Source organism: Siphateles boraxobius, unplaced genomic scaffold (assembly GCF_051911475.1).
Source record: "Siphateles boraxobius isolate OS27281-9 unplaced genomic scaffold, OSU_SipBor_1 25, whole genome shotgun sequence".
Classification (NCBI taxonomy): domain Eukaryota; kingdom Metazoa; phylum Chordata; class Actinopteri; order Cypriniformes; family Leuciscidae; genus Siphateles; species Siphateles boraxobius.
The window spans coordinates 5,736,106-5,762,323 of record NW_027508866.1 but is presented as its reverse complement, the minus strand read 5'-3'; the positions used below and the strand labels follow the sequence as shown (position 1 = coordinate 5,762,323).

At 39.0% G+C, this 26,218-nt stretch overlaps 1 protein-coding gene across 2 annotated transcripts; it reads right to left on the bottom strand.

The window, feature by feature from the left end:
* Positions 1-745: 745 nt before the first annotated feature.
* On the bottom strand, positions 746-23,760 carry rsf1b.1 (remodeling and spacing factor 1b, tandem duplicate 1). Of its 2 annotated transcripts, XR_013207071.1 has the most exons (17): positions 23,507-23,760; positions 21,922-22,013; positions 21,601-21,693; positions 19,102-19,307; positions 18,769-18,914; positions 14,857-17,396; positions 13,031-13,306; positions 12,842-12,946; positions 12,675-12,754; positions 12,447-12,501; positions 10,942-11,051; positions 10,757-10,824; positions 10,429-10,636; positions 9,241-9,476; positions 8,989-9,044; positions 8,706-8,885; positions 746-3,526 (listed from the first exon to the last, which is right to left on the bottom strand). XR_013207071.1 is itself a non-coding variant. In XM_077242172.1 (16 exons), exons 1-16 carry the CDS (start codon positions 23,658-23,660, stop codon positions 2,991-2,993), a joined length of 5,085 nt encoding a protein of 1,694 aa, XP_077098287.1. In that variant the 5' UTR covers positions 23,661-23,760; the 3' UTR covers positions 746-2,990. The 2 variants fall into 2 exon arrangements, 1 of the variants encoding a protein (XP_077098287.1); XM_077242172.1 differs by lacking the exon at positions 8,989-9,044.
* Positions 23,761-26,218: the final 2,458 nt, after the last annotated feature.

Below are 26,218 nucleotides of genomic sequence, written 5' to 3'. Positions count from 1 at the left end.
TGCAAATCCATTTCGTTGGCAATAACATGCAGCACAAATTAGGAATAAAACTACAGACCGAAGTCTAAAATAAATGTCTGTTCTCCTCTATTTTCACAAATTTGACGCCACCACGTGGTCACATACTGTCTGTCACAATGAGAATAGTGTCAGATTGACCTCAACGGTTCAAATTCCATGATCGAGTTAAAGGGATAGTTCACCCAAAACTGAACTGATCCAAACCTGTATGAGTTTATTTCTTCTACGGAACACAATTACTGTTGGCAATCGAACAGTTGACGGTAGCCACTGACTTGCATATTATTTTTATTCTCTACTATGGAAGTAAACGGCTACTACTGACAACAGTTTGTTGGTTAGCGTTACATTCACTCATTATTTTTTGTTTTGTTTTTTGTATTCAACAGAAGACACTCATACAGGTTTTGGACTCATACAACTTGAGGGCGAGTAAATGATGACAAAACTTTCATTTTTGGCTGAACTATCCCTTTAAATGTTCCCCTCTCTTCCTCTTGGTCTATTGTTGATATCTAGAAGAAACTGGAAAAGATATCAACGGGTAAAATATAACGCTGTAACAAAATGGTTATAGCTATTAGTTTGTATTAACCTCTTTTACTGTCTATGGTATTTACCCTTTTCCACATAAACATTGACGCCAAAAGTACATCAGTCTGCCACGAGGTCACGTCATTTAAAGCTATCGAATCTCGGCACATATAAAAGCATTACACCGTCATTAAACAGGTTTCATTTCATTTTTATTATGACAAATGTACAAGATAGTAAATCATATGAAAAGAAATTACAATACAGTTAACAAAAACATCAAAAAGAACAGACGAACACAAAGGACGTTTTCTAAAAGCTAAAACCAGACGGCATCTGTCCATCTGCTGTCAAACTACATCAGCCAATTTTCTTCAAACACTGGTGTCCACATCCCTCATTACAGAATATCAGATTTTTTATGTGAAATACAAATATATACTGTGTCATTATAGGCTGGGCCTCAATTTTAAATCGATGTCTGTACCATTGATTTTTATATTACACAAGAAATGACCCAATACTGTTAAAAGACCAAAATGCACTGTGGTCTAGTACCTAATGATGCTCTTGATCTTAGCATGTCAAATTATATTTAGAAAAAATAAGGGAAGTTTTATTCTCAAAATCTGATGCCCTAATGCTGCAAGAGCAAATGAATCGGACTAGAAGATATGTGCATGCCAAGCAAAAAACATTCATGTACAAGACATTTTTACACCGCTTTTGTCTATCAATGCTGACATCAAAACAATTCTACAGTCTTGGGCTTTTTTTATCGAATGCTTTTCCCTCTGAGAACAGATCATTCTTGTAAATGTTTTAGCAATCAGTGGAAATGGGACAGAGAGACTGAAAACCCCCAAAGAAAAGACTAAAACAAAAAGAATGCACTGATGATGAGACAGACTTTGAAGTGGTACAAATGTACCTACAAAAAAAAAAAATATATAAACAGATGCAATCATAAAAGGACTGCTATGTATACTTTAAATGATTTAAAAATGCTTCTAATATGTTACAGCAAAAACTACAGATATACACACCAGGATAATGCAAGACTATACCATGTTTCTCAGACGTGTTCATACATCTCAGAGATGCGTCTCACATCACGCTGCTCTCGGAAGGGTCGGAAATCATTTTAATGTCATGAATTTCGATTTTTAAAAATAGACGAAACCAGGAGATGATGAATCTCTTCCTGTATGTCTTGTAAGAAAAATGTATTGCTTGTAATTGATGAAAAACAAAAAACATTAATGTCATACATCATCAGTACGTTTTTAAAAAAGGAAAACATTACAATGAGTATATTCATATATTTATATAAAGAAAATTAATATAGTGCACCGAAACACAGACATAAGCAGGACATGATGGGTAAAATTAAATCCCTTTGATGGAATATCTGCACTAAAATGAGATGAACAGCACTAAACGTCAAGGAATCCCTCAGAGAAACACACTGGTGCGGGGAGAGTCCTCAGCATTTGATCAACTTTGAGAGGAAGATTTGGCATTTGACGCATTGAAAAGCTGCCAGAGTAAATAGTGTTTGACTTCAAATTAAAACATGGAGCTAAAACAGTCCAAAGCAACAGGATTTGATGCGTTGTTAGTATGTTGGCATAAGAAAATGAGCAATTTTTCACTATTAGACATTTCTTAGAAACTTCCAGGAATCTTTTGCTCTAATGGTGCGAGCAGCTCTGCAACCAAGCGATAATTTCAGGTACAAATTACAATTTCCGTAATAAATAGTATAACAAAACAAAGCTTATAATGACATCACTTAATAAAAACATTTCCCCACCAAATGACACTATGAAATGAATCGCTAGAAATTCAACTTCCACTCCAATTAGATTATAAAATATGAACGTTTAAAAATGGCATCTGAGTGGAACCGAACGCTAAGATATTTAGCAATGTGTGGAATTTCATTGAAATCTGGTTTTTCTCTGGCCCCTCCCCTTTTGTACTGACTCCACCCACTTCCATTTCACTCTGAAATGTGCAACTGACAGCAGTGCAGATCAAAACGCATGTAAACTGGACAAATGTCTCTATGTCAGACGGGTGAGCGTGAGCATGGCTGTGTGATTAGTGTAAAAAGAGGTTTTAGAGGTTGTTTCCAGAGAGGGTTTGTTTGAGAGTGATCACTCTTATTGAACAAAAAACAATACTTTAAAAGGAATATCTCGGGGAGTCTCTCGGAAGGATTGCGCTTTCCTTCCCCTTGATACTTCTTGCTCAGTAAAATATTTACAGCTATTATTAATGTGCCACCGATGGCGAGCTGTCCCTGATCTGCTCCGCTGGCACATTTAACAGGGACTGTTGACATGATCCGTGCTGACGGTGCTGAAAACAGGATGAGGGTCGGAAAAAAAGGAGAAAAATTTAAAAAAAGAAAGAAAACGAATACCAAGTTATAGCTGTTCACTGTTGCAGACATAGTCTACGAGGTCTGTGACGCCCAAAAGGTCGTCTTCATCTTCGTCCTGCGCAGGGATCTCCAGGCCATTTGGCGCTGAGGATACAGCCGATGGGGCGTTGCCATTTTTAGGTGTCACTCCCACCTCGGGTCGTGGCATGAGGCCCTCTAAACCCTTTATTGGGCTTTGTCCGTTAGTGGGAGGAAGCTCCACCAAGTTGTAGTCTAGTGGACTGGGCCCTTTGACAACGTTCTCCTCTGACTCTTTCTCCTGTGGGCTCTTCTTCACCTCCTCCTCTTCTTCACTTTCGCTGTCGTCAGAGTCGATGCGGTTCACACGCTTCCGGACGGGCCGTTCCTCCTCCTCGGATTCGTCTGAATCGTCGTCGTCTTCGTCATCATCCTCTGACTCCCGCCGGCGTTTAAGGGACAAGCGTCTGCGCCTCTTCCTGGATTCTTCCTCGGACGAGTCCGCCCTTAGCTTCTTGGGCTTCCTGTCTTCTTCATCAGATTCAGCTGACTGGTAACTAACTGGAGGAGACAGTTTACACACGGAGACGACAGTTAAATCATGACAACAGTACACATCAAATCAGTTTGAACCATTCAAGTTAAACTCACAATCAAATCACAGCATTTTTGGCTACAGTTTGATATATCGACCATGGCCTATATTTTGTATATTATTTTATATTTTTATATGTACTGAAAATATAATAATATACTATATGTGTATATAAGAACATACTGTATAATACTATATTTAATAATTATAGTTGGTAAGATGTTTTGTTTTTAAAATAAGTCTTTTGCTCACCAAAATGACTTAATTTGATCAAAATTACAGTAAAAGCAATAATATTGTGATTAAGCATTAAGTATTTTAATTCTTTAGTTAAGTTTTAGCAATGTTGAAAACAGATCATATTTTTGAGGACACGGATTAATTTTTAAAGAAAGTTCAAAAGAAAAGCATTTATTTTCTTTTGTAACATTATAAATGTTTTTACAGACACAATTTAATGCAACCCATGTTAAAGGGGTGGTTGATTATGATTTCACATTTCTAACTTTAGTTAGTGTGTAATGTTGCTGGTTGAGCATAAACAACATCTGCAAAGTTACAATGCTCAAAGTTCAAAGCAAAGAGAGATATTTTCTTTTAAAGTAACACTATGTCGTTTTTCAACCTTCATTATATATTTCCAAGACCCTTGAGATGGTACATCGACTTACAATAGGTTGAATGACACGTCTGCCGTAGCCTGACAGTGTATCGAAAGTATCGATACTCAAATAAAAATATCGATACTTCAGTGGGTTTTTTTTACCAGTGATTTTGTTTATTTGACAAGAAATCGAATGCATACAATATGCATTGAATTGGATGAATAACCTATATTAGTGAGTAATTGTGTAGTAGAACCACTTCCCTGCTTATCTGAACACGCAAATGCTGCAAGTCAGAACCAATCAATCACAGAGAGCGTTCACACACTCCCAACAATGCATTCAAACCACTAATCTATATATAGTCATTAGATAGATCAGTGATTCAAACAATGCTTAAAAGAAGACAGAAAACATATGTTTGAGCTATTTCACAATAAACAAATTGTAGCATTGTGCAAGTTTGTGCAATTAAATTGTTTTAAATTGAATGTTAAAAGATTATACTGTGTGTTCTATTCTGTAACTAATTTTAGTTAAAATAATACACTGTCAGAATAAAAAGGTTACATTTTATTGGTGCAACAGCCTGTCACTGGCAGTCCCTTATGAAAATGAACATTACAGTGACCATAGTTCAAATAGGCCTATAATATTTTGTAGATTTCCATGGTTACCACAACAAGTAAACATTTTAACCATGTGTAAATAAAAAATATAATCTAATAAATTCCAATTAAGGCATATTAAATGTTAAAATGCCTTTCAAATATAATGTTTAGTGGGTATCATTACCGATTTTTATCTTAGTAATTCAATAATTTAAGAATTTTTCAACTTTAAAAGTTTAGTTTAGAGGTATCGTATTGGTATCGATATTGGCGATACTGGCCTTGAAAGTAATAATCGCGATTAATAGAACAAGTTACCTCGATTACGATTATTGAACGATTATTTGAAAAAAATTCTTTCTCATGTGTCACTGGCAAGGCTTATACTTTAAATATGTTCACGGTTGTTATTTTTTTTAATGAAAGAATGCATAATCCTATCTTTGTGATTCTAAAATAAGGAAACACACAGATAGCTTTTAATGCTTACTTATTAAATATTTCAAACAATTGAATCAAACAAAGCATACACTGCTTGAAATAAAAACGTTTTATAAAAAAGTAAATAAGTTTTAATGTAAAAAGAAAGTTTCCTAAAAATGTAGAAAATAGTTCTTTTTGTAAACAAAATAAATTATTGTAAATATTGCCATCTTAAAAGTAAAATATAACTTGTAAAAAATAAAAAAAACTAATCCTTTTCATATTGTGTAGCATTTGTAAATGCTTGTGTTATGGAAACCTGCTTTGTGGAGTGGAGGCACGTGTTGCTGGGCGTTAGTCAGTCTCTCTCTTTTTTCGCGTGTTTCTTGAGATGGTTCTCACTGCGGAACATGAAATCCACGGGGAGGAGTCGGATCTAGATCCAACTCCTCCCACCTTACATACACCTAAACCTAGCCAACTCCGCCCCCTGATCCCTAAACACACCCCTAATCCCTAAACCCAACCCTAATCCTACCCATCTCCACCCCTTGGATCTTGATCCGACTCCTCCCCGTGGATCTCATGTACTGCATTGAGGTGCTACTGTGTTTCTTTGGTACAAGCGGCTCCTGTTGCTGAGTTGACTCAGTGTTTGAGATCCCTTTCACACAGAGATTCCGGAAAATATACGGATAAAGTGGCCCGGGATTTGACCCGGGTTCGTTTGACTTTGGTTCATTCACACTGCCAGTGATTTTCCGGAATCAAGAGAGTGCGTTCACACAGACACACACAACCCGCAAAGACACGTGACATGTCCCAGCGGCGTCTATAGTTTGCTTATGAGGTGCGATTTCTCTCGAGAAACCACGCTTGTGCATTTTTTTCTCTGATTCGATCATAAACTAGCGCATTACGAACCGTTTCACGCTGGCGAACGATCCCGGCTAAGCGCCATCATTACGACACGGCATAGATTATGGCTTTTGATCACACAGCGCGCGTTCCGGGACTGAACACGGCAATGTTACTATGTCCCCAACCTGGCATCGATCCCGGGTCGTGTTTGCGTTCACACAGAAGGTGTTTGTTCTGGCAATTTCCCGGGATCAACGCGCTGTGTGAAAGGGGCTCGTGTTGCTTCAATGTCGCAGACTGGACGGGGCGGAGTTATGTGACTACACACGCGGTAATATGTTTTAAGGGGAAAGTACATTAACACACAGTGGGCGGAAATATTAAAGGGTAACTAAACTCCTGGTCAGAGCCTGACTCCAACCACTGGCAATATTTGAAAAATGCTGGAAAAGTGGGCGGAGCCCAGCGGAGGGGGCGTGCACCTGAGACGCATCTCTCTGTATGGAACCTGCCTATGTCACCAACAACCGCTGCGTCACGAACCACCGCAAACATCCAATTGGAAAATTCAACTGCAGTAGCCACTGTTCAACCTGAAGAGGGCAGCACTCAGATGTTTTTAAACCATGTATTGTAGAATTAAAACACTTTAAACCCAAATGTCAAAAAAATTACTGTAATCAATGAACAGTATTTATGAAGCTCCATTCTTACAGATCATTAACTAAAAAAGTTGTTTTAGTGTTTAGTTACCCTTTAATAGGATTAAAAAAACGAAATAACCGACATGGTAAAATTACGTTGGTTATAGGCTCGGAATTTCGGTTTCGATTATTTTTCGATTAATCATCCAGCCCTAGGTATCGCCCATCACTAGTTTCGGGTAGTAACCATTTTTTTACAGTCTATGGTAGTAACCCGAGCACAAAAAAAACTACAAAATTCGACTGCTTTACGGCATACGTCACTTCCCCCACTTCCTCAGATTCTGACGTAAAAGCCCAACTAGCGTTTGATACCCGTCTGTATGTTGTTGTCATGACCGAAGCAACAACTAAAAGGAAGAAGGCAAAGGTTTTGTCAGACGAGACTAAAAGAAGAAAAAGGGAGAGCGACAAATTAAAAGACCGGACGAGGATCACTATTGGAGGGAGAGCAAGACAGTTTGAAGACGGTGAGAGTGCGCACGCGCGACCGGTTCTCTCTCTCTCTGCTCGTTCTTTCAGTAACATGCACGCTGTCACAAGCGCAGCAGTCAGTCATCTATAAAGTGTTTATAAATTTATAAATAATTCAGGGAGCTGACTATCGCGCGAAATGTAAAAGGCTGAATAACATGGCCCGGCCATGTTACGGAATCTATCTGGTCCTCCATTTATCTTCATGAATCTAGTAATGCTAGTAGAGTAGCGAATTATCAATCCTAACATGCTAGTTTACGATGGTTATAATAAATAATCTTTCAGGATAACTATCCTAATGTCTGCAGGCTGATAATCATGTTTGTGTATTTATTTTTCTGGTGAAAGTGTCTTGCCTCTGGCTATAATGCAAATCGATCTTCAAATTTGCAGATTCATCTATGGTAGCTTGATATTATAATATTGACGATATATGGCACACAAACATTGAATTGAATTAGCATATCCGTTATGTAAAACAGTAGACAATAGGCTACTATAATGACGCTGTCTTGTAAACGTGAGCTACGCGATCTTTTGACGTTTGATAAAAATAAAACCCATGAAATTATATTCATATGACATGCTGAAATATATGCCATTGTACCTGGGATGAAGACATTTCGCACGCAACGCTGGCAATGCACACGTGTATCGCCTGGTGTAACCATGACAGATTTTACTACAGTAGTAGAAGACAATACTGTTTCCCAACTGTAGAGGGACCCCGAAAGCAAAAACCGCAAAAAAAACAGTGTTGCTTTAAAGAAATTGCTTTTTAAGGACTACAACAAACGGCTGGTATGGACTAAACGACATTCCTCCCGGGTTAGTAACATCACCAACCCTAAAATGTACATAAACCCCGCCCCCAGGAACGCGATTTATAGATTATCAAGACCAGACATAAGCTACCTAAATTCATCAACTAACCATTTAGAAATGTCCTGTTGCATTCTACATGTTGTTACTTCTTCTTGAGTCTCTCCATCATTGTCTGACTCCGGTTAGAACATAAAAGGCTAAAAGTCTTTGAAATTTTCAGTGTGTTTCTGCGTGAGGTAAAAACACAAGCTGTTGAGGCTCCGCCCTCTGTGCCGGGAGCAGCAGCTCATTTGCATTTAAAGGGACAGACACAAAAACGGTGCGTATTTTGAGCTAAAACTTCACATACACACTCTGGGGACATCAGAAACTTATTTCACATCTTGTGAAAAAGGCATTATACCACCCCTTTAAATAAAAGTAATAATTACTTTAAAAATAAAACCCATCTGATCCCAAACATTTAAACACACACACGGTTCACTATCTTTGTGCTTACATCACTCAGTCAACCCTGAATAATTCTAGCAAAATTATAAAAGATTATAGTGACATTACAGTTATATACGGTATAAAAGGTCAAAGTTATAATGATTCAGGCTTATGCTGTGAATATGCATAGGTGTAAATGGCACTGACCTTCACTGTCAGAGCTGGAAAGACGTCTGCGTTTCTTCTTTTTGTCTTTGTTGGTGCTGGCCTGTGAGCCATCAGAATCTGTACTTTCACAGTAATTCACCTGCTGCTTACGGCTCCGATGGGACCGTCTAAAGCGGATGTCCAGATCGCTGTCACTGTATTCACTAGAGCCTTCTGTCACTGCATGCAAACAACCACACACAATGGGATGTCAAACAGAGAAATATATCAGTGAATACAGTGTAAACCACAAATATGGTACAAATTATGGCTTAAAACTCACATTTTTGATCTTTTTCAACAAAAAAGTTTTTTTTGTCTACCTCAGCAGGTCTTTTTCTAGCAATTAAATAAACATAAGAAATAAACATTAAATGAAAAACAAAAGTTGGCAGAATACATGACAAAATACCTCAATTAAACAACTTCTATGTTGGCTTGTAGATACTGATTAACTAAACATTTCTTATGTTTATTTAACCTTTTTTCTTTATCTTGACCAATGCAGTCAATACTAAGAAACCAAATGCCTCACCCATCTCTTCCTCCTCCTCTTCATCACTTTCCTCCTCCTCTTCGTCAGAGTATCCTCTGGGTCTGCGTCTCCTGCGTAGCGGCTGCCTTCTGTTTCGACACCGGCTTGCTGCCTTTCTGTTTGAAGGTCTTATCCGCGGGCCGCCCACATCGCTCCCGAAGTCACTGTCCTCCAAGGACCGGGCTTCTACTTCACTCTCTGCCTCGTTATCAGAAGCCACAAACTCCTCTTCTGAACTGCAGACCAATCAGAGCAGAGTGAGTGTCATTTCACTAGGGCTGGGACCGTATGAATTTTTTCAAACCGCGGTTGAAAAGCAAGAAATTCCCGCGGTATAGCGGTAAACCACGTTAAATACTGGAACTGGAGCTCGTCTCATAAATAATCCGAAATTCAGCGTATAGTCTACTTGCCTCACAGACATGAGAAATAAATAGAAAGCTTTAAATGTCTACTTTTAAACAAATTTTCAAAACGAAATGATAAAATTGTACAGTAGCCTAGTCAGGTAAGTTCGAGTTTGCCGATGAGCTTTTATTTAGGCTATTTATATATTTTTGTCCCTGTGTGCCGATCAGAGACGGAGTTCACTGTTGATATTCTGGGGATACAACATAGCCAATAGGCTATACTACTTTAGCCTTTAAATATCTTTGCTGCATAGGATCAGTCTCCTTTCTAGAGCAGCCAAGAGCTTACTAGCCTCGCGGCAGCAGCGCCTTGCAACACTCATAGACCTTGCGGTTTTGAAAACTGGTCAAAAAACATTGGTGCGGATGGATGAGTTTTGTGATGCGGTTGCGGATTAAATAATAGCCCATCCGCGCATCTCTAATACGAATGTAATGTTATTATGTGTCATGAAACATTGCGCTCCCCAACTCGCGAAAGGTCGGATATTTGCTCCATCTTTTGATGATAAGTTTTGTTTAGAAAACCTTGAATCCATGTAAGACACAATGTCATTAGACATAATCCATGTCATTAGAATCAGTGAATCCATGTCATTAGACACAACATGCACACATGTGCAGGCCAATGTTTTTTTGCGGTGATGACGGTGACGAGCTTAGACCCGCGGTAGGCGTCACGTGACCGCGGTATTGCTGTAATGCGGTAACCGTCCCAGCCCTACATTTCACCACAGGATTCTGTGATACTTCAAAATGAAATGCTGTTAAACAGAACCTGTCGCTAAGACGGAACTCGTCTTCGCTCTCTTCCTCGTCCACAGTGCTGTCGCTGTCCAGATCGTTGAGACGCCGCCGCTTCTTCTTCTGAGCTGTACTGGGTCTCCGCGGCTTGCCGTTCTCCTTCCCTTCCTCCTGTAGAATGGTGGATATGTCCTTCCCTCGATGGCCTGTGATGTTCGCCATGTCCTTCCCCCGGCCTGCTCCTGTTGGTCACATTTGATCAGTCTAAACTCATACGATCAAGCTCAAATATCAACATGAAAAACCCTAGCGAGATGTAATGACAACTGCAGCACAACCACTCGAAGGAAATGCTCGTCTACCTCCTCCTTCTGCCTCTTTAATGTCTTCTTCAATTGCCTCTTCGATCGCTTCATCAAACTCATCAAATCTGACAAAAATGTAACAATAAACAATGCATAAAGCTAATGTAAAAACAGCATAAGATAATGAAAAAAAAATCCTACATACATACGATTATTTAAACCTAACAGACAGATTGACATACCTGTAGCTTATGTACTTCTTCGCCCTGGTAGATCTACGTCCCCAACTTTTGCTCTTCTTCTTCTCCTTCTCTTTAACCACCACCTCTTCCTTTTCTTCTTCCACTTCAACCTTCAAAAAAATGTTTTTTTAACTTTTACTACAGTTTGGGGTCAGTGAGTTTTTCTTTCTTCTTTAATTCAGCAAGGACACATTAAATTGATTAAAAGTGACCTTAAGTAAAGATATTTATAATTTTACAAATGATTTATCAAAAAATCTGGAAATATTTGTATTACAGTTTCCACAAATAAACGTATTGATTCAGCTTTTACATCATAGGAATAACAACAGAAAACAGTTATTTTAAATGGTAATAATTTTCCCAATATTACAGTTTTTAATCAAATAAATCGAGCCTTGGGTGATAATTAGAGACTTCTTTAAAAATTAAAAATAAAATTTAAAACCATCCTAACCTCAACTTTTTGAACAGCAGTGTAAATTAGATTACTTTTCACACTATTAAGCGTTTTTTTTTTCATGCCACCTGATCTGGTGTAAAAGTCGGATCAAGTTTTGGGATTTAAAAGCATTATTTCATTCACTTGTTTAATATGGTTCTTCTGGAATATTAACATTTTTAAATTAAATATCCATATAAAGATTCACAAATTTCAACAAACACTGCAGGCCAGAGGTGTGAAGAGTACCTGAAAAACATACTCGAGTAAAAGTACAGAAACCTTACAGCAAAAATGACTTAACAAGTTACAAGTCACCAATTCCAATACGACTTGAGTAAAATATTTTGAGTATTTTACTAGTACTGAATGTAGGTTCAAAGATGCACTAGTCCTCAACACCTGAGAGTGAAAAACATGGAACAGTTGATTTAAGAAGAGAGCGATCGCTTTAATTTTCTAAAATCAAAATAAAACTGAACACCCCAAAATTGCAAAAATCAAAACATCTACAAACAGTCAAGCTCAAGTGCTCAAAAAAAGCATAAGTAAACCAACATCCTTCAAAAAGGTCTTTTCTATATAATTATAAATAAAATAATAAGTAAAAATAAATCGTCAAAGGCTACTTGCACTGGACGTGCTGGTTTCAGCCTCATCACTGGCTGCTTTCATGTCCTCATCTATAAAACACCTGCTAATGCGCTCGCATTCACGTAAAGTAGCTACGTAGACAAGTTTGAGTGAGTGAGGGCAAATCACACATGATATAGTACCTTTAATGCCCTGTAGATGCTGATATCTCTTCTTTTGTAGCAGAAATAAACTGCTGCAGAAAAAGTTAGGTGCCATGCGAAATGTAATGAGTAATTGTATTACTCATCACAAATGTATTGGAGTAAAGAGTGCATATACTTTTTTTCAAAAATGTAGTTGAGTAGAGAGTAAAAGTTGTTAATATCTTTGGTCCTCAGTAAAACTACAAAGTAGCCAAAACGATACTGAAGTACAGAAACCAATAACATTTACTCAAATACTTTACACTACTATTGCAGGCACTTACAGAGGGTGTGATGATGTTCTCCAAACTGATGCCAACATACACCAGTCGCTCTTTTCTGTGAGGAAAAAAACAAAAATGACAAATGAAAATAATTCCTTATCTGGACTGAACAGCTAACCTACAGGCAGACATCATGATATTGTGGAATAGTTGTGAATAATTCAAGAACTTTACTGCAACAGCTTCAAACAAATTCACTTGAGCTGGACTAAATTTCACTTTATTCACCTTCGTTCTGCACGTTCTTTCTTTTTGAGGGCGGCATCCAAATTCAGCAACTGCTCTTCGAGCCTATCGCAAAGTTGTTTCTGCAAGAGAAATAAAGAGGATCAGCATCTGAATAGTCAGGACTGTGTATTTCTGTAAAGAGACTCATGAAATCTGAATTGGCTCACATGCTGGCAGGGGGGACAGAACCATTCCCCATCTGGAATGATCATGAGCGGAGGACGCAGACAGGCAGTGTGGTAGCCGCTGTCACAGGAATCACACAGGAGTATCTAGGTGAACAAAAATGAGAGGTTAAATGCAGAAGTTTTGACTGTGAGTTGAAGATGAAGATGCTTTGCAGAAAAGTGTCGCACCAGCTCAGGTTGATTGGGAAGGCCACAGTGTTTGCAGGGGTCATCATTGGGTACATCATCGTCTGATGAAGAGGTAGAGGAGTCCGAGCTGTTCCGCTCTCGGTTTCGGTTTCTCCTTCTCTTTTTGGACTTCTCCACCTTATAGTCTTCATCGCTGTCATCCTCCTCCGTCTCCTCGAACTCACTCTCGCTCTCCTCCTCATCTTCGTCATCTTCAGAACATTTCTTTTTACGTCTCGTGCGAGACCATGGTTGTCGTTTTCGACGTCTACCAACCTGTCGAAAGATAAGTTATACTGTAAATGACTTTCACTATCGTTCAAAGTTTTGGGGAGCGTATGATTTTTGATTTCATGCAACAAAGACACTTTAAATTAAGCAAACAGTAAAGACATTTGTAATGGTACAAAATATTTCTATTTTAAATAAATGCTGTTCTTTTGAACTTTCATCAAAGAATGCATCAGTTTCCACAAAAATATAAAGTAACTGAACTGTTTACAGCATTGATAAGAAGAAAGTTTCAGGGACATAAAATTAGAATATTAGTATGATTTCTGTAGGAACATGTGACACTGAAGACTGGAGCAATGGCTGCCACAAATTCAGCTTTAGCATCACAGGAATAAATTACATTTTAAAATTATTGGCACCCCACACAATTTAACGGGTAAAATTTTAACTTAAGTATATTCACAGTCATATGGTATGTTTTTAAATTCCCCGTAGTAATCAGGAACACTCAAGTGATAAGTCAAGACTATAAATATAAAGTGACAGACAGGCCAAATTCCTATAGTCAACCATCACTATGGGAAAGACCTGACAATAAAGTAATGATGTGTGACAAAAGGTTGTTGAGCTGCACAAATCATAAAATGGCTATAAGATAATACTTCAATTCACCATCTGGGCAATAATTAGGAAGTTTAAATTAATTGGAGATGGTGAAAATATACCTGGAAGAGGATGAGTGTCTATATTGGCCCATGTCATGCACTGAGAGGATGGTTTGAGTTGCCAAAGAAACTGTAAGGATCAAAGTTGGAGAACTGCAGATGCTAGTTTGGGTCTTGGGGTTAGAAAGTCTCCAGAATTAAGCTTTATTTGGTGGAAAAACACCAAAGGTGGGTTTTACATAGACATGCAGAACAGTGCTACATCCCCACTGTGAAGTATGGTGGTGTACCTTTAATCTTCCAAAGAACTTGGAAAACTTGTTAGGATACAGCCGGTATCATAAACCTGTCAAGAAGCTTAAACTGGGCAGTGGTTGGATCTTCTGGCATGCAATGATCCAAAGCACATCTCAAAATAAACAACAGAATAGTTCACTGACCACAGAATTAATGTTTTGCCATGGACATAGCAATCCCCTGACCCAAACCCCATAAAAAAACCTGTGGGATGAGCTGAAGAAAAGAGTACACAAGCATGGACCTCTGAATCTGAAGGGATCTGGAGAGATTCTGTATGGAGGAATGGTCTCAGATATCTTGCCATATGTTCATCAACCTTATTACACATTATAGGAGAAGATCCAGAGATGTTATCTTGGTAATGGGAGGTTGCACACAAACTATTAAATGAAGAGGTGAACGAGGTGAAGAGAAAAACGTCTTTTTTCTTTCAACTAATCAACTTCAAGGGTTAGCTGTAAGTGAACATTTTGAATGAAAGACTGAAGAGAAATTGCAAAAACAAACGTTCACGGTGAGTTTTGCTCATATTTAACCAAGGGTGCCAATATTTGTGGAGACACTGACTGAAACCACTAAATTAAATAATAAACATATAGTTTAATATATTTTAATGTTGACAGGTACCTTTGGTTTCATTTGGCCATCTGGCTCAGCTTTCTTCGGTTTCCTCTGTACAGATTCCTCATCCTCTTTTTCCTCATCCTCTTTTTCCTCACCCTCTTTTTGCTCATCGTCATCCTTTTCTTTCTCCGACACCGGAGTCGCCTGCTTCCGTTCCGCCCTCCTGTCTTGGATCTCCACAGCTTTAGCAGTGGGCCTGCAGATTCTTGGAGATCTCCTCAAGCATCTGCCCTCAGTAGTCTCAGACTCTGAATCTCCCTTGACCTCTTCCTTCTGGAGTTTGGCCTTCCGTCGGTGAGCTGGGATTTTGATCTTCAGACAAATTCCTTCCTGTCGCAACTTGGTCTTTTCTTCTTGTTCTTCTCCCGTTTTATCCTGATCCTGACTCTCCTGATACTTCCTCGGAGGTCGTCCTGGTCTTTTACTGCTTTTCACAGCTGCGTTGCTCTTTTCTTGATCACCAGAAGCCTCACGTTGTTCAGAAGTTGCGTCTTGCTCAGATTGTTTGCTTGAGGTGGTGCTTTGATCCACAGGAACATCAGTTTCCTTCTTACTTGCTCTTGAAGTCTCACATGCCTCCTCAACAGCCGACTGTACTTCATCAGCTTTAGTGATCTCTGAATCTATTTGCTTCTCTTTGTTCCCTTCCTCTGAATCTGGTTCCTTTTCATGTTCTCTTTCAGAAGGAGGTTTCTCAGAACTGTTGGATTCATTGGGTTGTTCTGTAGCTTTAACTTCTTCAACCATTTTTTTCACTGAAGATTCTCCAGAGCTGTTTGCAGCTTCAGCCTTTACAACATTTGCTTTCGTCGTTTCTGAAATCTCATTTTTATCCGTTTCAGCTGTGTCACATTTGTCCTCACCATCAACTTTCTCTGTGGTTTTTGGCATACTTGGCTTCGTTGTTGAATCAGAAACAGATGATTTTTCAAGCTCCCTTGATGCCGATTTGGGGGAGGCAGACTGCTCTTGTGCTTTGGCTTGAGGGCCATCTGTATCTTCAGAAGGTTTAGAGGCAATGGGCTGCCTCTCTCCATTGGTTGAGAATTTGTCTGCTTCAGATATATACTGTTTTTCAGTTTTTGAGACAGGAGCAGCACACTCTTTTTCTATGGTGGTGTCTGCAGAGCTGTGATGAGTTTTTGTTTCGTCAGCATTCTCTGGCTTTTCTGTGCCAGAATGCAGTTTGCTTACTTCACAGGAAGAGGACTCCTTCATTTTAGATGACTGGAATGGTTCTGTTTCCATTGCCGTAGAAGCAGTTGGATCTTGTTCTTCCAGGCCTTTTTTGGAGTTGTCTGAGTCTTTGGGAGATTTTTGACTTTCTTCTGCGAGAACTTTCTGTGACTTTTCTTCTGCGAGATCTTTTTTTGATTCTTCCTTTGGGAGATAATTTATTGTCTCGTCTTTTGATGGCCCTTCTTTTGTGGGATCTTTCATTGACTGTTCTTTCGCTAGATCTTTTGGAAGATTTTCCATTGACTTTTCTCTTGCGAGATCTTTTGATGATTCTTTGTTAGGGAGATCTTTCACTGCTTGTTGTTTTGACAGACCTTTTGTTGCTTCTTCTTTTGAGAGATCTTGTATTGGCTGCTGGTTTGGGAGATCTTTCGTTGATTCTTCTTTTGAGAGATCTTTTGTTGACTCTTCAGGCAGTGTTGATGTATTTGCTTCTGTAGTTTCCATATGTTCACTAGTGGGGGATTTTTTATTTTCAGGTATTTCTTCAGAACCAGGTGGCTTTTCTGACTGCTCACTTACTGTTGAGATTTTTTCTTCCCCAGGGATCTTTTCGTGAGGTTGAGGAGTTTCAGATTTTGCTTTGGTCTCCTCTGCGGTAGCTTCACAAGATTTCCCAGGCTTCTCCACTTCCATCTGCTCTTCACCACACAATCTGGTGTCAGTCTTATCTTCCGCCTGGTCATCCTTAGTATGCTTTTTTCTCTCATTGGACTCATCTGAGACACATGGGGTATTTTCTGAATCATTCTCTGTCCTTTCATTTTGAAAACTCTCTGAACCTTTTTGCGTTTCACTTTCAGATGGTTTAAGGTGAGGGACGTGGCCGTTGATCTTTTCAGCACTCAATCTGTTGTCATCAAAACATGTCCGTGATTCTTTGACCGAAGCGACAGGTGCATTTCGTACTCCTGCACTGTTGCTGTCAAAGTCTTCGGTTAGTTTCATCTCTCGCTTTTTTAGAGGGATTTTAGCTTGATGGTCATTTTTCAAAGTTCTCTGAGTCTCTTCTAAGGTTTTTCTCTTCATGTCATCCATCTGTTCTGCATTATGTGAAGGTGTTGACAAGTCCTTGACTTTCTCCTCCTCATCCTGTGGCTCTTCTTTGATAGATCCAGCAATAACACCAGTGCAATTTGACGTCTCCGAATGTTTCTGCAACTCTTCCTTCACCTTCAAGCCCTTTTCCGATAAAGCATCTGTGGGCTCTGGATCTTCTTGCTTTGCATTTTCTTTCTCCAAGATGTTTTCCTTAGTTTCAGAAGTGGATAAGTCGTCTTGTGACTTCTCATCTCTGATCTCCTCTAGAAGCCAAAACAATGAAAACCAGTCAAAATACATTCATACCTAATTCAATCGATGTTCAGTCAATATTAGGGCTGTGTCGGTCAAATTGAAAACCGCTCCACTGCAGTGGCCGAGTAGCACCGGCAGTGGTTCACCAAAACATTTTTGGTATGTAAATGCTGGTTTACGTGTATATTATTGCACAAGTGAAGCACAAAGCTTTGTTTACAAAATAAATAATAGGTTAGCAATTAAATATTACATCGAACCATGGAAACATTTGGATTCATGCTAAATGAAAGAGGCAGATATAACCCATTTGTCGGTTTTGTATACCGTTTTGCAATCTGGTCACCCTTGTAATCCATTATTATTTTGGACATGGAATGTCTTGTTTCTTTTCCCAGATCTTCACTCCAGTCCTGACTCACCCATTTTCACATGGAATTATAAATGTTTCTTCCTTTCGTTCAGTTTTAATTTCTATATTTACATTCACATTCTTTACAGTGGTTCAGTAAAAAAAAAAAACGCAGTAGGACAGATAACTTTTTACTTGCAGATCAAATTTTATTTAACACAGTTTGTGCTTGTTATACTTGATAAGGGACGTCAAGTTTAAATAGCGCATTTCACACTGCGGTAATTTTGTTTCACTTCCTCTAGCAGCACAACATCAAATATAGCCTACAGTGGATAGCATAAGCGAACACACCCATGCTAAAGTTGACTTAAAAGAGGAATAACAAAAAATAATATTTTGGAAATTTATCTTAATGCCTTAATTTTAAAAATGAGGAAAAATCCAACCTTTAAGGACAGCAATTTTCTTTGTGAATGAATAATGTATCGTAAATAAATAAATGTTCTTAATTTATTTAATGATATTAAATTTGTTTTGATATCACCGCTTTATATTAAGTCAAAATCAAATTTGAAATGTTCTGAAGACGTGATGACTGTGGGGGGGGGGGGGGGGGGGGGGGTAGTGAGCAATCAGCTTGGTGAAAGTGTTTTACCAATGATTGATGAATGATGATCCGAAAATAAGTGGATTATTAAAAAGAACAGCTGAACATCAATTCACAAATAAAATATAGTGTTTAAATTATTACTGCATTTAGTTATTATTTTGTAATAAATTTAAAAATGCTTGATTATTTTTATCCTTGGTTTAATAAATAGAATATTAATAGTAAAATAAAATAAAATTATGCAATGTAATGTTTATTTAACAAGAAATATTTGGCAACATTAAGTGTACCTGAGACATGAATTTACATTTGATTTAAATATATATATATATATATATATTAGTTGGTCCATTATACGCGGCAGTAAAAAAAATGCCACTATCACTGTCTTAGTCAATACTCAATATTTACATACCTTTAGCTCCCTCTTTCTTCTTGTTCTCCTCATCGTCTGGGTTTGGACTGTTACTAGACGAGCCCTCCTGATCCTTCTTTACTAGGAGCGCTGGATCAATCTGAGTCTTCAACAGACCAAGGATCTGAGCCAGGTCGTTTCTATTTCTGCAATGGAAAATAATGGATTTTCCCTCACAAAATCGTACAAGTGAATGTTATCTCTTATTGCCATTTGGCATCAATGTTTTAATCACAATTTAAGAGCCATCCAGTACAGGAAGGAAAAAATCTGTTATGCATGTTATGAAGAAGTGGATTTAATTCCACTGGAAACTGATCACAGAATGCCTACCTTACTACACACTTCCAGGATGACCCATCAAGATCATCCTGTTCTTCCACATAGATCCTCACATTATGGTCTTGGTCTAGCTGAAACCAGTACATGAGGCCATCTTTGTCTTTGCCGATTGGCTGAAGACGCATTTTATCCGGGTCCTCTTCATTGATAGCGGTCTTAAACTTGACATTGTCATCAAACTGGCATTCACACAAGTACTATTTGAAAAACAAAACATTGTTAGGTTATACTGTGTGAAAACAGAAATGTGTTACAAACACAACAATTTTCATGGATGGATGTGAGGTCCCAATGCAACTTAAAGTAACACTATGTAGTTTTTCAACCTTCATTATATATTTCCAAGACCCTTGTGATGGTACATTGACTTACAATAGGTTGAATGACACGTCTGCCATAGCCTGACAGTGTCTGTATCGCTTTTACTGGCACTATGTAACTTCGGGTTTCGGGTAGGAACCCGAGCACAAAAAACTACAAAATTCGACTGCTTTACGGCATACGTCACTTCCCCCACTTCCTCAGATTCTGACGTGAGAGCCCAACTAGCGTTTGATAGAGGTGGGCGATACTGCAAAATTCGGTATCAATCCGATACCAAGTAAATACAGGGCCAGTATCGCCGATATGGATACAGATACCAATACTTTTTAATTTTAAAAGCATGCACTTTAACTTACATGCACTTTCCTGTGCTATAGCAGTGTGTTATGATTTATGAGGTGAATGCATCATTAATATGCTAAATCTGAATACGTTTTCATGACCACTAAATATTTTGTGATTTGTGCTCTCAACTCGCCTGTAATTAGTCAGTGACTTTTACCAAACTACCCTAATTATAGTAAATGCACTATTGTACACTAGCCATTTATTTGATCAAAAATACAGTAAAAACTGTAATATTATTACAATTTAACATGGGCTATTCTGTCATTTATTCCTGTGATTGTTGTGGCAGATTTAAGGGCTCTGGTTCTGGTCTGCAGATTTCAGAGTTCTCTAATTCAGGTTTCAGAGAAAATCTTTCAGAGTCGAAGTTCCAGGTCTCAGAAGAAGTAACTTTATTGAGCAATTCAACAAAGTGAGATTCCAGCTGGACATCTGATTTTACAGTGGTCGACATTCAGGTCTTATACCTTTTTCTTATCGTTGGTACACAATGTGTACAGATTATGGGCCCATAATCTGTACACAATCTGTATTATTATCCTTTTACACAATGGGCATCTGTATTATTATCTGTTTTCTTCCTCGTAATCTCGCCACCATTAAAACATCTCCCCCTAGACCTTCTCCTATTGGTGGAACATCTTACATTGTATATGTTTCTCTTCCAGTGCCTCCTAACACCTGCATCTCTACTACAAGTTTTTTGGATACTTTTCCATTCTCTTATCCCTGTCCTCATATGCCCTGTCCTTACATGCCCTGTGACCTAGTTTTTCTGCTTGGCATTACAGCACTTAGACTTGTACATGAGACAGAAGAGATTCCCCAACATGATCAAAGCTGAATTTTCAGCATCATTACTCCAGTCTTCATGATCCTTCATGATGAGAATTCATTTTAATATGCTGATTTGCTGCTCAAGAAACATTTCTTATTATTATCAATGTTGAAAACAGTTTAATGTTTTTGTGGAAACCAAATCATTTTGCATAAAATGTATCATGATGAACAAAGTTGAAAGAACAGCATTTACTGTATATGAAAAAGATTTTTTTTTTAACAGTGTAAAACCCTTGACTGTCACTTTGGATCAATTTAATGCATCGATCCTAGTTGAATAAAAATATTAATTTCATTAAACAAATCATACTGACGTCAACATTTTGAACCGTTATGTAAACTTTTAATTTGTTTATTGCGAAATAACTCCCGATTGTTTCTCTGTCATCTAAGCAAGGCTTCATTTCCCAAGAGTGTAATCCATCAGCCGGAAGTTGAAGCCTCGCGGGAGCCGCCATTGTAGCAGAACTTCACCCGCTGTTAGCATTCCATTGACTCCCGTTCATTTTGGCGTCACTTTGACAGCGAATAACTTTACATCTGAGGCGTCCAAACACTTCATTTGTCCATTATATATTTCTAAATAAACACGACTGTTACACTAGTGAACTCACTCGAGGCCCACAGAGAAGGAAATGAATAGTTGAAATAAAGTCGTTATTTTTGTTTTTTTGCTTTTTTGCGCACAAAAAGTATTCTCGTCGCTTGATAAACTTAAGATTGAGGCACTGTAGTCACTTGTACTATTTTAACGATGTCTTTAATAACTTTTCGAGGTCGGCAAGTTTCAATCCTTTTGAAGCCTATGGAGGAGTGATCCAGCTCTCAGATTTCATCAAAAATACCTTAATTCGTGTTCTGAAGGTGAACGAAGGTCTTACGGGGTTGGAACAACATGAGGGAGAGTAAATACTGACAGAATTTTCATTTTTGGGTGAACTATCCCTTTAAGACATTAAACAGATTTTCCCATCTTACCTTCAGTATTCCAGTCTTACACTCCACTGTCATCTCTCGATAGCCCTTCTTTTCCAGCTCCCATGCCCATGTGCTGTTAAAATCCTGACAGATCTACAGCATCAGGTCAGAATAAAGCCATCACAAATTAAACATTGATGAGACCAATATTGACTCAACACGGTCAATGGATTTTTGTGCTCACAGCTATTTACATATATATCACCACTGAAATAATCCATAATTCACACAGCTGTTTAAATTTGTTTGTTAAAAGCAGAATGTGTGACATATGACAAGTCATTCAATGCATACATTTATTGTTAACACTGATTGACTTACCTTAATGAGATTCTTTTCCCATCTGTCTGCAGACACAGACTTGCCAATTTTCCTCAGTAACTTCACGTGAAGGTCCACAAGGAGTTTGGGTACTGGGGACATAAAAGTATTTCAATATTTAAGCAAAACGCACAGCACAATTACATAGCCATGTTTGACGCATAGATGTTTTTGTACGTTTTAGGGGAGTGGTTCTCAAACTACTGTGTGTCCGATTGATCTGCAGTTCAGTTTGTGGAATAAAAAAAACCCTAACTAAATAATTACAAATTACAGCTTACAAAATCACAAGGACACCAGCATTGAATTAAGTGACTGATTAATCAATTCATAACCAGGCATTAACTGACTGGTCTAATTTAGTAGTGTTTCTGTTCATTTAGTAAAATAATTTGACAGTAACATAGCAGTTTATGTAAGTGCTTGGTCCAAGCCAGCAACAGTAGGATCATTAATGTTCATTAGCAAAAATTATCAGTCTGGTCTGCACATTATTACTATTGTATTGTACACTGTACTATTAATTTAAGCACATTAAATTGGAACTTAAAGCAACAACACAGTGTTATACATTACTGGACATTTAATATTGCGGTTGTTTTTGTACCTCCCAAGTTTATTATCATGCTTCAATAAATCAATGTATTCATTTAAATATGTTTATGAGTGAAAGAATCTCCCTGTCTCTTCTGTAAATGTACCATAACAGCGATGGTGTCTGCCAAATAACAATAACAACTATATTTATTATTACCACAACAAAACTAGTAATTTATTGTAATAACTCCAAGTTATACAGGTTAGAAGAGCATGAGATTGAGTAAATGCTAACAGAATTTAATTTCTGGGTTTAATATTACTCAATGCTGTCAACAAAAATAACAACAACAAACTATTCAGAAGGGTTTTTACACTGTTTAATCAAAAACCTGTACTCATTTATTACAGTTTTAGTGTAATAACAATAACTACAACTGCAGCATTTTAGGGAGAAACTATGGTTTCCATGTACACATTTGTAAGGAAATGTATGGATATTACCATTTTTGGAAGAATTCATCGAGTCACTTCAGCTTGCATGCCTAATACATTTATAATGCTGCAAAACCATCATAGATACAAATAAAAGGGCTTATTGACAACTTTCACTAAAGTTTGACACTCAAAATAATCCCATATTGTCATTTCTCCCTCCCAGCAGCGGGAGCAGGAAGTTTACACATTCTGCGCATGCGCGCTGGTCGCATCGCACCAATTCATGCCAAATTATTATTTAACTATGAATAAACATGAATATTTCATTAATCGCAACAAGTGCGTCGTTATATGCAAATTCAAGTAATTTCCCAATGCAAAATGTCGCATATAAACGGAAATAAAGCAGCAATGCGTTTCTGTGTGCTGTGATGAGCAAATAAAGCGGAATAAAACCTCCCGTCCTTCAAAACGCAGAATTCAACAGCAGAAACGGCACATTAGAGACGCAAACAGCGACAAAAACACCGACACTCGCTGCTGGATTACTGAGCAGTCCGTTTAAACGCACGTAAAGCGGCTAAAGAGCAACAATGGAGGAGCGGCTCACCCGCGCTGCTCTCCTGCAGACTGCGCTCCAGCATCGGGAACGACACCTCCGGCAGGTCCAGCAGAGCTCCATACCGCTCCAGAAACGAGCAGATCACAGCGAAGCTCGGGCATAATCCCGTGGAAGAACCGTCCGCTGCCTCCGAGGCAGACATTATTCCGAACCGAGCCGCTGGAGGACCACAACCTCCCCACAATGCACTGCAACTATGGCAGACACATGGCCCACAAGCCCTTGCGCCAGAGATACTGAACTGATGTAAACAAACCAGCAGCAGCAGCAGAGAGACAGAAAGCGGGAGAACTTGAGAGGAAAAGAAACAAAGGCCCATAAACCAAAACCTCAAATGGCACAATATTCCAGAAAAGAACCAAATACGAGACCAAAAATATTTTTTTTAATTCTGTCACTGCCGTAAACTGCACTTTTTAGGGACTCTTTCTCTTTGAAAGTGAGAGAGAGAAGAAGAATTGGAAGAAAGACATCAGTGAACGTAAAAGAAAGAGTGAGAGAAATCCAAACACTGGTGACACCTCTCCTGTTCTTTGGAAGACCCCCCATTTAAAAAAAAATGTTGTAGTGAATAAGTTCACTAACAAAATTAACTAATGTGTATGACATATCTCATTAAGCATTTATAGGACAGGTCATTTAATGAAGCGTTAACAATGCCATAGGTTACCAACAGAGGGCAGTGTCAGTTAATTATATTTATGATACGTCGCATGCACACACACACACACACACACATAAATTATGAATTTTTGTAAATCTTTTATAAATCCATTGAATGGACAATTTACGCATTTTTGAAGAAAAAAAATAATGTAAAAGACTGTTAAGTTCCCTTATTATATAAAGTAAATATTTTACGGTAAAATACTGTTAAATGCATACCTTTTAGAAGTATAAAAAACAGGAACCGGTAAGGAACGTTGGCAGGAGAAACCATGGTGGCGCTGACAGTGGAAGGAACCAATGACGAGCTGAAGTGCATGGCCGATGAGAACACAAAGCGACCCAGGAGACAGCCAGGAGGAAGGTGACCCATGGCAGAACTGATGGAGGAAGGAGCCATAGTGGAGTTTTAGCCCAACCGACAGCTGTGATGCCGGGAGATGTGGAAGCCCAGGCGAAGTCCGATGAACCAGGATAACAAGGCAGAGATGTGGTGCCGAGTGGCCGAGGTGGAGCAAGGGGAGCCGGAGGACTGGGGTGAAGAAGGTGTGAGTGAAGACAGAGGTGGAACCAGACAAAGCTGTAGGAGTGGAGGGATGGGGCGCACCTGAAAGCCCGTAAGTCCATCCGTGGCAATGGTAGAGCGACTACTGACCAAGGTGGAGCCGGTGGGATGAGGGAGCCGGGAAGGACGATGGTCTCAGGTTGGGCCGAGGAGCCAGGGCGGAATGATTGGTTGATGGGCTGAGGTGGAGCAGAGGGCTCAGCGGGGCGAGGCGGAGCCAGGGAATCCCCATAGCAGAGCTGGTGACTGGAAGCCCCAAGGCGGATTCGGGTTGCATGGCAAAGCTACTCGTTCATTCGACTTTTGGTCTATAATCTATATTGAACTTGGGGGATCAACAATAAAATCTACGTTGATTCAACGACAAGCAGGAGAAAGGGATACATTTAGCTGTCTAGCTCCATAGACTCCCATTCATTCTGCACTCGCCCGCGATCACCTCCAGTGGAATTCTAATGGAACTGCAACCAAGATGATATACAACGGGGCTAATAGGAAGTGCCAAGACTCTCCATAGACGGAGGCCCCGTCCCAAATGGCACACTCCGGACTTGTGGACTTCCTCAGAGTCCACACTTCGGTGACGTCATGTATTGCAGACCTATAGGGCCCTTAGCGCGAGTCCGCGAGGGCGCATTGAGAGGTATTTTTGGGACAGACTCGATCGTCACGCCGGAAACAGGAAGAAGGTCTCAGCTCAGACGTCGAAGCTGAATAAACTTAAAGGTCATCTCATCAGTCCCTTTATTAGAAAGATATCACAAATATCATTAAAAAAAATTACAGTCTTTAGCATCGAGAACAGGATTTATTTTATTTTCCCAAATCTTATGTCCATGTGAACTACACAGCCTGTGTAAAAGTTGGTTAATTTTAGGGTATTAAAACCATGTTTACCAACTGAAAAGGACTCTATCCACCTTATTCTGCTCTAAACAGACCCCTTTTCAGTTGGTAAACATGGTGACGTTTTTCTGTGGGCGGAGCTTAGGTGGTTGCAGAACATCCTCTGGCCGCTTCACTAACGTTAGTTTGCAAGTTTTGTTAGCTTTTTTTTTGACCTTATGTAGCCACGCCCCTTTTCAGCGCTGCACTCGTTGTCTTTTATCTTCCGGTCTGTATTTTAACAGCGATCCTGTGTATTTATAAATAAACGGCTTGTTTTAAAATCTTCCCGGTCTACTGACATTTTGTTACGACATCTGCTTTAAACATTACAATCCTCATGATAACTTTCGTTAACTTTACATTAAGTAAATCCACTTCAAAAGCGAATTAGTCCTGGACAGCAATGCCATAGAAATATACAGAGCGACCGCAAAAACGGAAGTTCAAAGACAATATTCTAAAGATGGCGGCGCCCTCGCTGGACCAGAGGCAGAAGAGGTTTGTGGGTGGGAATCCGGGGGGGGGGAGCTATTCCTCCACTTCCCAGTCGATCTGCCTGGGCCGGATTAAGAGTTCAGAGG